Source organism: Stenella coeruleoalba, assembly GCF_951394435.1.
Source record: "Stenella coeruleoalba genome assembly, chromosome: 6".
NCBI classification, from domain to species: Eukaryota; Metazoa; Chordata; class Mammalia; order Artiodactyla; family Delphinidae; genus Stenella; species Stenella coeruleoalba.
In genome coordinates, this window is record NC_137151.1 from 59,057,779 (window position 1) to 59,073,706 (window position 15,928).

General features: G+C 35.4%; 1 protein-coding gene across 1 annotated transcript in view; it reads right to left on the reverse strand.

Annotated features, from left to right (window-relative positions):
* Nucleotides 1-8,019: 8,019 nt before the first annotated feature.
* KCNH7 (potassium voltage-gated channel subfamily H member 7) overlaps nt 8,020-15,928 on the reverse strand; it is a 453,303-nt gene continuing 445,394 nt past the window's right edge. The window contains exons 14-15 of the mRNA XM_079924588.1: nt 10,020-10,212; nt 8,020-8,657 (exon numbers count right to left, since the gene is read on the reverse strand). Of these exons, the coding sequence (XP_079780714.1) occupies nt 8,388-8,657; nt 10,020-10,212 (463 nt within the window). The 3' untranslated portion in view covers nt 8,020-8,387. The remainder of the gene's footprint in view (nt 8,658-10,019; nt 10,213-15,928) is intronic.

Here is a 15,928-nt window from a genome sequence, read left to right on the forward strand (position 1 = left end):
AATCAAATCATTTTCATAGCAAATTAAGCATTTTGAAATAAATGTACAGTGCTAAGTTATCATCTAAGAGTATATCTTGACTTCATAATAATATTAGATGATACAAAGAAAAAATAAATATTTAGAACTTCTGTTATTATAGTGATGAATGCAGGCAGGATTTTAAATGACTACTGTTCAGATAATTTGTAGTCTAGAATAAGATCATAACATCACATATGTCCATATTGAATTCAAATTGTCCTGTAACTTAGGATTCTGAGCACAAAACTACTTGCCAGAAAACTGGGAAAGTTATGAAAAATTTCTCTGTCTCACTATCAGCTCAGTATTTGAATGCTGGGAAACCTGCGTTTTTGTTTCTTGCCATGTCTTTTTCTACTTATTTTAAAAAACATATAGTAAAGAAAAGAGCCTTATATTACTTAACATTCGTTTTACCCATGTAGCTTGGTAATATGCAGCTTTGTGTATTACATTTTGAGCATTCAAAGCTCAGATGTGCTTCTATATCTGAATATATAGTAAGTAGACCTTGGTGGCACTTCTGTGCTGCTATGATGTACCACAGAGGGAATGAGTAGGCTCCTTGCCTATGTGCTACTTACGTTTTTAGGTGTGCCCCTTCTGCAACATCAGAGATGGTGGCAATTTGGAAATCTTACAGGGAGTGAGAAGAATTGGTCTAGGTCATTTAATACCTATATTCAGAGACAAGCATGCCAGGAATTAGTACCCCTTCTGATACTGTGTGTGTGTGTGGGTGTGGGTGCAACCTTTTCCCATAAGCGTAAAAATATGAATATGTACTTTACAGATATACACATATAGTCATTTGCATTTTAGTTGACTGTATTTAATCACGTTTTATCTTGTTATGATTACTGAAATTGCAAAGGATAACCTGAACATTGCTAGTATGGATGTTCTAGAAACATACTAATTAAAGATCCATATTCTTTTGAAAATTATAGGCCATTTAAAAATGATTTTCTGATTAATTGAACTTGTGGATACATATTTAATTGCCCAAAGCTATCTAAATGCATTACCCCCAATTTATCTTAAGGCAAGAGACTAAGTTTTTAAATATTTTGCTTTTTCATACTTTGATACTTATTTTCTAATCAGCTTCACTTGTAGATATCAATGCAGTGCTTTCTGCTACTCTGATTTCATTTTTTATTTATCAAGTAGGGAATGTTCTCTTGGTTTTTTAAACGTTAAAAATGAATGGTAGGTATTCTCAACCTTAAACAGACTAAACAGCCCTTAGCTTAAAACATGCCATATTATGATTAACCAATTTTATTTAAAAGTTTTCTTTGAAGATAGTTTGATGTTTTAAAAAGTAATAGATAAATGATTCCAGGGGAAGAATTAAGAATGTATGAAACTTAGGCAAATGAAAATAATATCCCAGTGTTTTCATTCTAGATGAAAAATATGTATCAAGCATACATTATGAAAAACTTTGTCTCACATGTAAATTAAAGCCTGATTAGCCATCAAAAATTTTAAATAATCAAACAATAAATGTTTTAGTAAGTTACTGTTGTGTTCTCAAGAGGCAAAAAGTGCAGTGTTTTTATGTTTCTTTAATTTGAGATCTAATGCTTTTTACCACTCAGTCCAGCTTACTAGCGCCTCAGTGGAACTCAGTAAAACTGTAGCACTGTTACAATTATGTGATTTTGTGAAATACATCAGCACCACCATGCCTGTATCTATCACTGTACCTAGCAAAATGTTGGAAAGAGTTGGCTTCTCTAATAAAAGTATCCTAAGTAGCTAATGAGATTTACTTTCTTTTTCCCCAAAATAATTTCTTTTACAAATTCTTGAATTTTCATGTATAAATAGATCAGAAATTATATGCTTCATTCTTAAATTATGTATATATACTATATTTTCAATACAACTTGTACACTTTTAGCTACCAAAAATTTGCAACCATTTTTACATGAAATTTACAGTTTTCTTATTTACAGTTATTTGTGGAAGGTTATTGCAAAACTAGTTGTGCAAGTAGATTACACTGTCAATATCACATACCAATCTTTGAAGAAAATATTTGCTAAAAAATAAATATTTCTGCACAGAGTATTTCAAAAGCATCATGATTTCATGCTACGCTATGTGCATAAAGACTAGGAAATATACGTGTTTTGGTAGATTGTTTCATTATGTTTAAAGCATTCCAAAGTACTACTACTTAACCAATGTGAGCGAGCTTCTTTATATCAGATGACTGACGTTTTCAAGTAATTACACACATTACTGTTTGAAATGTATTATTTTTTAACTGGCAAACATTCTGGTATACATATTCCTAACAAAAGTATAGAACACAAATTTCAGCTAAAAATAGGTAATATGCCTTTAATTAAAATTGGCAGGTGCCTAGGAGATTAAAAACTAGGGATCCCCCAATATTTTTATCCTATTTCCTTAATATTTGGAAAAAGAGTACCATATTATTTCAGTGCTATTGTAATTACAGGGCCATTTTGATGAGGCTCTTTGGAGGAGTTAATTATAAGATTACTGATCTTTGAATTTTACACCTAAATAACATAAGAATGATGGAATTGTGTGGAATTTTCTCAAATACTCAAACAATATATTGTCAGTATTAAAAAATACAGTTTAAATGTTAACAGTTGTGATTATTGGATTATTTTCAACTTAAAAACACCATTAATATACAGACAGTGGAAGTACAAAGAACATAGGTAAGACATATAGTACTTTAAAACCACAGCTGTGCTAAATTATTTTGTGTCTCTCAAAATATAAATGAATTAATGTAAGTCACAGATGTCATGACTGCAATTCAGTAATTCATCTGGGTTTTGATACTAGCTTTTCAAGAATAACCATGTTAATATTGCCACTTCTCAAAATAAAAATATTTTATTGGGAGCATTTCTGTATTAATTCTTGGTATTCTCACTTAAAAGTTGGATTATGATTGGAAGAACAATGCAATTGGTCAGTTTTATGGTTCTGTGTTCTTAACATTGCATTCCTCGAGATGTGTTATTCTATTCATAGTAATAATGTGTCAGTTTTAAATAAATTTTAGACATCTCTCTCAACCCCCATTTAATAGTTTACATAAGCCTTGTAATAATTTCTTTTATGCTGTCAATTATTAATAGTTATTAATAATTCATGTCTTTTGTGTATTGCATATTCTTAAAGTGTATTTGTACCACAAGAGCATGTAATGAATTATTGTAAGCTTGGGCACTGATCACTCACAATACCTAATGCTTTATAAAGCATTTAAAAACACAATCCATTTAGTTTTTAAAAGGTTGACATCACTGCATAGTAAGTTAACGAGAACCACAAGAAAAACACCTTTAAATGAAAACAGGTGAGGGAGAAGGGGACGCTATTGCATACCTAGAAAACAATTGCAATGTAAATGTAATTTTATGGATCTTGGACAAATGTAATATTTGACAAATATTGGGGTGCTATGGCAGAGGAAGCTTCCCTAATGCTGGCGTTCTCCTCTGACCAGATGCATCTTTGAGAGTTGTGTGAGAAACACCTTATAGATTTTTGTCATAAAGGTTAAATGCAGGCAGTGTCAGGCAGGGGAAAGAGCACTGAAAGGTTTTTAGAAGACAAGTAGTGCTACTGCACTGGTACCACAAGACCACCACCTTTGTGATGATGCATAAGTCACACGATGATCTTATAGTTTTACGGTGCCTTGTGGTTTACAAAGCACTTCTGCAAATATATTTCAGAGACCCCTCAACACCCCTTCAAGATATTTAAGATGTTGTCTCATTTTTATAGTTTTGGATACTGGGGCTCACTGAGGGTCTGTCTTGACAGTGAGTAGAGGAGGTAGGATCTGAATTCAGGCTTACCACACTGAGTCTCTTGCCGTTGCTACCACTGCACGCTAGAGCTTAGGCAGGCTACGTCTGTGTAATGTAATGTCTGTGCCATGAGGGTGGGCCTAGATGCCTGAAAAGAGCCATTACAACTGTGAAATTCTATTTTCTGAAAAAACACTATTTTCTTCCAAAATTGTACTTTGAAAATTATTTTTAAATATCCATTTGGGAACTATCATGGATGTAAAGAGGCTTCCTTAGTGAGCCAGTCTTCACGGAATACATTCTAGTTATACTGAATTCAGCAGATCATCTTTGCCCACTTGGCATTTAACATCACTCAGAGTAGAGATGTTTGTAAAGATGAGATTCATAGTCTCACAATTATTATTGTGAATAGTATTACTTTAAAGCTATAAACCTAATAGTGCAAAATACAATTAGGAGAGAGACACCAATAGCTACACTTGAGTTTTTCTGAATCGAAAACTTTAGTCTCGGTAACAGCTATTTAGTTGGAGACATTGCACGTTGTGCAAAAGCTAAATTGTGGAAAATTGTTTGTTTTCCTGATTGAACATAATGTTATGTTCCTGGATGAGAGCCAAAGAATCTAGCATTTTTGAGCACCTACCATGTGCCAGGCACTTTCCTATATGTTATCTCATTTCCTCCTCAGGTGTCTTCAGGGCAGGTACCATTATCTCTGGAAAAAGACTCAGGGAGGTTAATTAACTTGCTCAGGGTCACACAGCTATTAATGGAAGAACTCATGCTGAGACCCAAGTTGGTCTGACCACAGAACCCTGCATGGGTGATTCTCAAAGTGTTCACGTGCATCAGAATCAGAATCGTATGGAGAAGGGCTTGTTATAATGTGATTACTGGCCCCACCCCCAAAGCTTCTGATTTAATAGGTATGGGTGATGCCCCAAAATATGTTTCTAACAAGTTCCCAGGTAGTTGGAGCTAGTGCAGCTAATTCGAGGGCCGCCCTTAAGGATATCATCATCCTGTCTTTCAGGTGCCTCTTTGAACTCACATGATAGACACATTTGTTTTACTGCAAAAAATGTGATTAGAAATCGAATAACATTTAAATTTTTTTTGTAATTTATAAACATTTTAATTTACAGTTAGAAATCCACTTAAATAATTGATCTACTTTTGGTTTTAACCATGGATAACCCATTTGAAAAACTCCAATTCACTTTTAGTAACTAGTTCTACCAGATTCCTTTTTTTAACCATGAAAGGCATTCAGAGGAAAGATACTATTGTTAATAATTCTTATTTTAGATAGGCAGATCAGGTGATCAATTTTTTCCTTAGATAATATATGATGGGATTTTAAAATAACATTTGTATTAGGACTTTGTTCTTTTAAGTATTTGAGAACCACTGCTAAAGATCAACCTCCAAAAGGACCTTGTGAGTAACATACATTAAACCCTCATACACACATTAAACCTGACACCAAATTCTACTATGGCCTGATTCGGTTTCCTTACGTTCTGACTAGAAGAGTCAGAAAGTTCAACTCTGATGACCAACCCATTATAATAGACTTAAGAAACTGTACTGTCCCAGATGTGCCCCTACCTTCCCACGTTTGCTGAATGAGTGATTATTTAAAAACCCTACAAGGACATTGCTTCAGCGTTTTTCATTCCTGGTTTTCTCAACTAATTAAGAGTATGGGACTCCTCTATAGGAGGATAAGATCTGATAATTCTTTCAGATCTCTGCCTAGCAAATAATACCATCAGAAAACATCTAACCCAAATAAACTTTAGATATTAGATGTCATTTTATTTAGGCCTGGAGACCTAAATATTAATATTATATATTATTTTAAATATCAATATTTATATTAATATAAATATTAATATTATTTTTAGGTGGAAGGCAAAAAGCATTATGTTAGTGCTTTTAATTACCTAGAAGGAGAGCGGTTGCTATACTGCTGTTAAACCTACAGCAGTGAGACCTGGCTCTCAGCAGGGTCCCAAGATGGAGGGCTCAGACTGTTTTTGCTACCGCCCATGGGGAAAGTGACAGTGACTTCAGGCATTAGATAGATATTCAGCTAGGACAAGAGGATGAATCTTGTAAATTAAGATAATTCCTTTGGTTTAAGTCATTGTAGCTACTAAGTCTTCTGACTTTTATGCCTGACTCACCACATCTTTATACTGCTTGGGCTCTTTTAAAGCTAATATCCTGTAGGAATGGGCCTTCCTAATCCTGTCCAACTCTCTGAGATTTTATCAAGCAATTCTTTTATGTTGAGGAATTAAGAACAAAAAAGGTTTAGGTTATACTAGAATTTAAACAATCTGGATGCTTGCACACCCGTCCCCATCTTCCTATTTCTTCGTGCTTAGTTTTTATAAAGAAGTATAGAGACTATGTGTGGAAGGCTGAATTTTATGCATGTCATACCAAATGTTGCAGCTGAAGCGTTCACTAATCAAACAATCAGATCTAAATTCCTCACCTGCCAAATCCTCTCCTTCTACAAATGAACATCCTCTGGTGAATTCATTCTGAATTTCTCTGGAGCGTGGACTGACAATCCTTACAAAACTTGTTGCAGCTGCAAAGATCTGCCTAAATATGGAAGTAAAATCCCTAAGTTGTCCTCTGAATCAGAGGCAGCCATTTCTCTCTTCCCTGCTAGGTACCCATAAAAGTTTGTTGAATGAGGAAAAGAAAGCATTGGTTAGTCCCTAAATTTCTATCTGCATAACACCAAATGGTTTGGAAAGCTGGTTAGAATTATTATACTTCTATTGAATTGACTGGTCATTCTGTCATGTGTACTTGATCGTTAATGTTTTTGTCTGCACAAATTTAGCAGGGATAAGAACATGCCTGTGCCTACAGATCGCATCCCCCTACAGATTAGCAATTTATGGAACCATTAAAAAACATATATGGAGTAATTTAAGGTCGCTTTAATCATATTTTAAGTAGTGCAAAGTTTTTTGTAAATTTAAATAAATTGCTTGTATCTGAAACTAATATTCTAGTGTCAAAGGTAAAAGTAAGTCAATAGATTATATTTCTATCCTGGAGGGATAGATATTAATCCATTTAATAATGTATACAGATATAATGTCTCTTTAAAAATATATGTGAGTATAAAAATTAGTAAAGGATAAAGAAACTTTGAAGGATTTTCACAATTTTGTTCAGAAGGAGAGGATACAATGGGCCAGTCTATAATAAGTTAAAAATTGTATTCAAATGAATTGAAAAATAAAATTTCTCAACTAGAATTTGACTAATCAGAATCTTAAATTAGCTTGCAATTTTTCTGTACCCTGATTTTATGAGAGGCATATACCACCACTCCCCCAAAATAATCTAACAGTCGAATATATTAAAATATATTCCATGGTATATTCTGATATTCTGGAGTCCAATCCATACAGGATAGATTTTCATTTAATCTTTGATTAGCAAATGTATTTGAGTAACCAAATAAAATTAAATTTTTCTGCTGGTTTGTGCATTTTCTTTATACGTAGGTAAATGCACGTTGTTCTTTTACAGCCAGGATTAGAAAGCCATAGCACGGCATATACTTCATGGAAGCTAGTTTCGCCACACAAATCCACTAAAATTGTACGTTTTGGGGGGAAGAAAACAATGTGCGTCAATAAACTCTTTTGATCAAATTCAGGATTGCCCTAAAATATAAGTCAGAAGAAAGCTGTGGATATCAGTTTGCGTCTGTAGCACTTTAGCAGTTCTGAAGAAGAATCCCTCCCACCCCACCCCCGCCACCAAAGAAAAAGAAAAATTAGAGAAACTTGTTTCTGAGCATTCAAGGAAACATGCCAGTGGAAAATATTTTAGGGAGTTTGTGAATTCAGTTAGAGACAGAATTTTAAATAGAAAGGCCTTTTTGTCCTCATTAAAGCTGGCCTATATTCATGTATTTGGAGACGGTTTCCTCTACTGTCAGAGATTTATAACTCTAAAACTATATATTTTTTAGCGTGCAGGAATGAATGTAATTTACTATGAACATCTCAATCCAGAAGGGTATCTGTCCTCAAAAGTGACAAGGTTCCCTATCTCCCCCTTGAACTTCCATGAGTTGAGGATCATCTGAGTTGCATCCATGAACAATTTTATCCTTTGCTTTCTTATTTGCTTGGAAGGCATTTTCGTAACAAAGTATGGGTTTAGTAAAAGCAGTAACTAGGAGTCTCCATGCAAGAGAAATTGGAGTTTCCTAACATGCACATGATTTAAAAAATAAAAATAAAAAATGAGGTGCCTTGAGATGCTGGCAGTTTTAACATTTGGAACAAAAGAGTTCATAGATATATTTACATCCTAACTGCTCAATTTTACCTTACAAGCTTCAATTTAGGAAAATATACAGTACTTTTGCATATAATGGTAACTTGTGAGCCCCTGAGTCAAGTAGAGAGGATTTAAATACAAAAAAGGAAATCAGCCATTAAAAGCACTTACATTGTATGTGGAATAAATAGTACAAAATGATTATTTCCCCGGAAGACCAGGATCAGAAACATGCCTATGAAGACCCAAGATTCCTACAGTGCTTAGGGATGAATCTGTCAAAGAAGGATGCCTAATTGGATGAAGGCAAGTTTTTCTTTGCCTCGGGGGGTGAAGCTCTAAAGAGAGATCACTGTCTTGTTTTAAAAGTGAAGTCAAGTTGTCTTCCGAAGCTGTGTTCAGATGCACCCCACTTGAGAGGGGTTCTTTGGATTTAAGTTTAGATTTTTCAAGGTCTAGAAATTCAGGACACTGATAGAAAGAAAAGAGAAGAAAACATGCTTTTATAATTCATTTGGATGTATTTCTAAAATGACACTCATGAAATCTAAACATGTTTTCTTTTTCCGTAAATCTGTATTTGATTAGTGGTATTAACCAATCTTTCCCTCTCAAAGGTGGGTCAAGATACTGAAGGTCAGGTATCAGTGTAGATAATCCTATATAACCATTCCAAGATCTTTAATTTTACTTCGAAGCCATATCAGATTATTATTATTATTTTAAACACAATATTTCACATTGAGTTTTCCAGATGAGTTTTAATTCAAAATTCCCAACAAAACTGGGATCAAAAAGGTGGGTCATTGGGTGAGTACATTTGGAGAACAAGGAGAAAGAAAAAAGAAAGGAAGGAAAATCACCCATCCCTTGGCAGAAAATATTATCTAAATCCACTGAAAGCAAAAAACAAAGTACATGGTTTTGCATGTTTCCCAGCCATTCAAAACGCGAGATAAATTATGCTTTCATATTTTAGAAAAATTGCATTATTTTCCTTCAGTCACATTACCTCGTGCTATTAATATAGTTTCATTCCCCAGAGCATTCTGCACTCAATTCCCAAACTTCTAAAAAAGTTTTTACAAGATAGTTCTGTAAATTCTTATTTAAATCATTGTTCTTAGGTCCAGTTTGGCCACAGTGTTTAAGTAATTAAGAATGATTCCCAAAATAGAATTCCAAAGGAGTTGGACTTTTCCTATTAACATAATTCAAAGGGTTCCTCACAGGACTTCAGAGGAAAGATAAGGACACTAACATTCCTCTTACCATCGCCAAGGTGAGAAAAGTTTAGAGCTCACTGGTGATGGGCGGGGCACAGATGTGGTTACTAGTCTGATTACACTTGGATCTCAGGTCTTGCTATTGCTTGTTATTGCTGCTATTTCTCTGCCCCTTCCTTCCTGAGACCCTGCTCAAGGGTGCCTCTTGTCACTAGAGCAAATTACAAACCTTTTTTTGAAGCATTTTTTGGACCCAGGGCTAATCCTTAGCTTTCAAAGCTCTACCATGTATAAACTTAAGTAGATTGATATTTGAAAAAAAGCTTTTTCTTTAAAAAAAAAAAAATACTAGTGTTTTAAGATCATTCTTCTAGGTCCATTGTTCCCAAAGTTTAAATGAGCAAAAGAATCGGGGGTGAAGGTCGGGGTTGGGGAGCTTGTTTAAGATGGAGATTACAGGGCTCATTCCCAGATGTTCTAGTTGAGGAAAAACAGAGATGGGGATGAGAATCTGTATTTTCCACTGCAGCCCAGGTGATTCTGATTCAGGTGGTCCCTGGAAACACACTTGGAGAGACACTCTTGGTTATATGCTATCTATACTCACTTGTGAGGAAGGACTGAAACTTCGATCCGTCTTGATGGATGCTACCGGATGACTGGTTCTCATCAGGTGGATGACGGGTCTCTGATACTCTGTTCCTGTAGTTACCATACTGTAGGCTGGGGGGACCACAGTGGTTTGTTTCTGCAGCAGCTGTAAGATGGTCTGGACGTCTGCAGTCATTTGGGATTCAAGTCTGCAGGACAGACAGAAATGGGGGAAGACAGTCCTAAAACTGTCCAGGATTGCAAAGCATTTGAGAAAATTGCAGCAACACCAAAGAACAGAATTACGGCCCTGCTTTAAACAAGAAGGACAGGAGAGGGAGCACGGAGATGCTCACTTTCTATATCCCACTAATGGCTCTGATAAAGATCGTTGCTTTCCTGTTCGTTGATCTTAACAAAGAAACAGCTGACTGAAGAGGCTACATTTTCACAGTGTACATTGTATTGCATTTTTACAATTAAGCTTTATAGATTTCAAAATGTAAAACGCATTCAGAATCCATTTTTAATCAGTCATTCTCTGTGCTTTTTATCAGGTTTTGGTCAGTTTCTTGTGAATATTTTATTTATTGTTTAAAAAGATTTCATAGCACATTTCTCTTATAGCTGCAACAAGTGGATAATTTCTTATGTGTTCCAAATTTATATTATCTATATTTTACTTTACCTCTCTCCTATAAACATCAAATATTGTATATCATTCATTGTATTCTTTCCTTAATGTTAAGTACTGTCAAATGCTAAATTCCTTTCCCATCTACAGTTTGGAACCTTTGGTAATTAAGAAACAGACCAAACATAAAAGTTCACTTGCTTCTGTAACCCATCTGGTTTGCAAAATACCAGTCTGATCATTTTTTATCCCTAAAGCTCACAAGTAGCCTACTGGCCTGTTAATTTCATTCTCACTTTAAATTAAAATTCAAGGGAAAGATAGCAAAATACAATGGATCTGATTCCCCTCCTTTGCATGTGTTAACAGTATTAAAAAAGGATTTTGTGGGTATAAGAACAGAAAATTTGGACCATATGCCTCTTTAGAAAACTTTTCTTTTAACTCTTTACTTATTTGTGCTTACTATTTTGTTTCAATGAAAAATACAAGGAAAAGGTAAATCTTACCAAAAATTTAAAATCATAGACTTATTTTGCTCAGTTACATACATGCTGCATTTGTGAAATTCAAAGTGGAGAGAACTTAGCCTTTGATTTGAGAGAGAAGAGAATAAACCTGGACAACATGAGAAAAAATCATTTTTTTCCTTTTAGTTTTTAACATTGACACTACAAACCTTCCTTCTGAGAATCATGATAACACATGATTTGTGCAGGTTTTCTATATTTGGTATATATAGCCATATAGCTTAGCGTCTTCTAAACAAATAGCTATAAATTATACATGATTGTGCCTTGCAAATGTCAAAACCACACACTGAAAAAGAAAATTTGAATTATCAACTAGTTTATGTATCTATTTGTTACCCATTGTTCTGATCTAATATTTTTATGGTGCCAGCTAAACAGAGGAGACTCGTTATTTTATTATGCATCAATTTTTTCTTTCACACTTCAAGGTACAGCACAAATTTTTATCTGCACCCCCAAATCTTCCCTTATTCAGAATTAATTTCTCTCTCCTCTGAGCCCCCAAGGAAAATTCTACATCCATTGTAAATATTTCTGTATGAATTTATCCCATCATTAACAGCATTGAATATTTAGGGAGTGGCTTACACATTACATGTAAAAGGCTTTGGGCGTGGGGAGTGGAATAATGAAAGCTTCATCAACAAATGGGATTCAAGACACAATAGAGAGTCAAAAATTATGATAACGATTTTGAGTCCTCACAAAACCTTTGTCAAACAGCAGGGGTCTCCAAGAAACAGGATCTCTGTCTCAGATTCTATCTATTTGAATAGTGTCGATGAGGGAAAAACCTATTGGAAGTGTGTAATAGCAACAGGCTACCATGAGTGGGATTCCCGAACACAAGACCATCACATGCTGGTGCAGGGTGAGAACAAGACTGTGTCAACATGACTTAGCTAAGACAGCAGACAACCTCTGTCAACATGACTTAGTTGTTCCAGGAAAACTCTGCCTGGGAAAAATAAGTCTAAGGGAATAAATAACTTTACTCCTTCAGGAAATTTCTATAGATTAACTCACTGGAGACTGCAATCCGCTCTTTTGAACAAATAAACTTGCTTAATCAAACAAATTTTATTTATCCATACTTGCTTCAAGGTCCTCATTTCACTGTGTCCATCAATTCTGAACCATTATATTATGAACTTTGCCCAGATCCACTCAGTTTCCCACCTTGAAAGGCCCAGGCTCCAAAATCCTATAAATATCCTACTTCTTACTTCCCCTTCTGAGATAACACTTCAGACTCTGTCCAGGTGGTGGTCTCTCTTCCTGCAGTGACTTTGAACCAAACCTTAGTTTGGTTTTATTAACCAGTAATCTGATATTTTGGGTAGTTCAATGCAATGGATTCAATGTTTATGTTGAAATGCTAATGGTGAAATCCTAACCCCCCATGTGATGGTATTAAGAGGTGTGGCCTGTGGGATTTAATTAGGTCATGAGGGTAGAGCCCTCATGAATGGCATTAGTGCCTCATAAACCAGAGCCCCAAAGAGCTCCCTTCCTTCTTCTACCATGTGAGGACAGAGTGAGAAGTCAGCCGTCTATGAACCAGGAAGCTGGCTCTCAGTAGATACTAAATCTCCCAGCAGTTTGATCTTGAATTTTCCAGTCTGCAGAACTGAGAAATAAATATCTGTTGTTTATAAACCACCCAGTCTATTGTATTTTTGTTATAGCAGCCCAAACAGACCAAAACATTCAACAAAGAAGAGCTTTCGTGAGGAATTTCTTTACCATGCATAGGTTGTATTTTCATGTTTCATGGCTAGGGTCTATCAGCTTAATTGGAATGGACTCGTCTAATGACACAAGTAATCTGCTCTACTCTGGAAGAATTACAGAGAATTTAGAAAAAGTCCAGCTTTGTCTTTAAAACAGAAAAGAATAACTCAATTTTATAACTTTTTTTTTTGTCAGTGAAGGCATATGCCACTCCAAAACAAGCCACTTTGGCATATTGATTCTTTTGAGCTGTAGCCACTTGGAGAACAGCAAGTGTGGGGAAAAGCTTTCTCTGAACTTCCCTTATCTGCCTAAAGGCAGATCTTCCAGAAGGAACTCAGTTGTCATAAATCCCCTCCCTGGGAGTTTCAACAACCAGGGAAGATCGACTTTTGTCACAGAAGAGGCATCACACTGAGACAAACTTTGTCACAAACTGTCATACCTCCCATCTATTCTTCTAAGGACCCATTCACCTTCCTAATGATCATTCATTCTCCTCTAAGAGACCTACATCCCCCAGCCCCTTTCCCTATTAAGATGGTATTTAATCTTCAGTTCTAAGACACCTCAGGGAGTTACTAATTTTCCCTTGAGTATCTCCCATGTGTACGTGAGGTACACAAGTTAATAAATTTATGTTTGTTTTTTTCTTATTAATCTGTCTTTTATTATAGGGGTTTCAGCCAAGAACGCAGAAAGGTAGAGGAAAATTTATTTTTCTTCCCCTACATCAGCATAGCTATACAGCTGCATAAAATGAATGTGTTCATTCACTTATGCAAAGACCCACAGGGTACCAGGCACAGAGTTCTGCAAGGGATGGAATCCTCACTGAAAGCTTTTACATCCTCTAGGGCCTCGCTATGCAAAGCATGGTCAAATCTGGGAGCTTGTTAGAATGTGGAATCTCTGCCGATTCCAGACCTAGACTTAGAATCTACCTTTTAACAAGATCCCCAGGTGATTCGAAAGCACATTAAAGTTTGAGAAGCACTGCTTTAGGATCAACAATTAGTGATTTCCCGATATAGGTATATCTGTAGGCATAATACATAAATACGTAAGAACATTTCTCAGGTAAACTTTTAACCCTGCATATAGTTTAATTGGCCATTAAAGCAGAAAAGCAGCAGCGGCCAGGACGATTCAAGATGGACCATTTATATTTGTTTTTATTGCACTGTGTACTTAATGTGTGTATTTGGGTGAAACAAATGGGATAGAATTCACAGTTCTACTACATTTGAACAGAATACTGAGGCTAAACAGAGCAGACCCAACTCTAGAAAGAGTCCCAGGATTCTTACCCTGCAAAGTTGAAGTCTAAATTGAGCTCCCCTTTTCAAACGTGTTTTCTATACTTTTGCCTTCTAGAGTAAACTGGAGGTAAGAGGTTCTTGGAGATGGCAGTGCAGTAAAAATGCAATGTTTTGGATTTTAAACCCAAAAGAGGCTAAGGTGAGTCAGGCAATAAAATGTTTGTGACAATTTCAGAGCTAAATAGGAAGAAGTTAGTCAAAGAAAATAATTATGTTAAAAAACATACAGATGCTAGGACATGTCAAAAAAGATTTAGTTGCGGTTTGGCTGTGAAAAAAAGTATCATAAAAAATTCATTCTAAAACTAATGTAATAAAGTAATAAGAATTATTAGTATTAAAGTATGGTTACTAGCCAAATGGGTCCTGGATGTATATGCCCTTAAAAGTTTACACTTTCAGCCCCAGGACACATTAAAGGCAAGTATTTTCAGTAATCTTTGATTTACACTAGCAGCAATGATTGGTATCCATGATGAGGCAACAAGGGAACCTTAAAAATCTCAATTTTCATCCAGAAGAAAGGTCCAAATCAGGAAACACAGAAACATATGAAAAGCAAGAGAACATACTCAGACAAACATCAATAATAGAAGTTAAGTTCATTGTTAATCATATTTTACTGGGGCTTCCCTGGTGGTCCAGTGGTAAAGAATCCGCCTTCCAATGCAGGGGACATGGGTTCGATCCCTGGTCGGGCGATTAAGATCCCACATGCTGCGGGGCAAGTAAGCCCATGCGCCACAACTACTGAGCCCACACGCCCTGGAGCCCTCATGCCACAACTAGAGAGAGAAAACCCGCATGCCACAACTAGAGAGAAGCCCGTGCACTGAATCGAAGACCAGATGCAGCCAGAAAAAATAATCATATTTTACCTAATCACAGCACTTTCTATTTTGTAGCATATACACTCTCCACATGTATTACCTTAGTCTTTACAACAGTAATGCAGGTCAGTATAGGTCAAAGAAAGAAACTGAGGCTGGAGAAATTTAAATGACCTGACCTAGTCATCCTATTAGTAGTTAAGTAGAAGAGTTACGACTTTATCTAGGCTAACCAATTGCAAGTGCTGTGCGAGTATCATGCTGAAGAAATCACTGCTGTCCCTGTCATTAATGCATTCATTCAGTAATTTTCCCATTTACTCCAGGAATTGAATGCATACCATATGTTTCACAATAAAGGAATGGGCAGGAATCAAGGAAGTTAAAGTTCAGAGATCACCCTTTTATCAATTCTTTTGTGTGTACAGTGTATATTTTGACATATGTTATGGCTAAAAGATCAATGTAGCTTGGTATAAATAGCAGGGAGAGATAGTAAATGTACTAATTAACTAAATATGCTTCTCTGAGCAATAAGTATGATCGTGTCAAGTTCTTAAACCTTAATTAGGAATTACTGACTCTAAGTAAATGATAGTTTGTTTTAATTTTCTCAGATAAGTTTCAATTTTACAAGACTTTCATTTGGCACTTGAGAATGGGATATAGACCTCAGTTTTTTAACTTTTAAACTTTGATTAAATTGCATGAAAACAAAAAATACAAAATTAAATCTTTAATTCATATAGTATTGTCATACTTCTGTTTGAATTAAGGCATACAAATTTATTTCAATTTACAAATTTGTAGGTTTTCTGATTCCTTTTGTCTGCTTTAATTGCTAATTCATCTTTCATGGTAATGTATGTGTG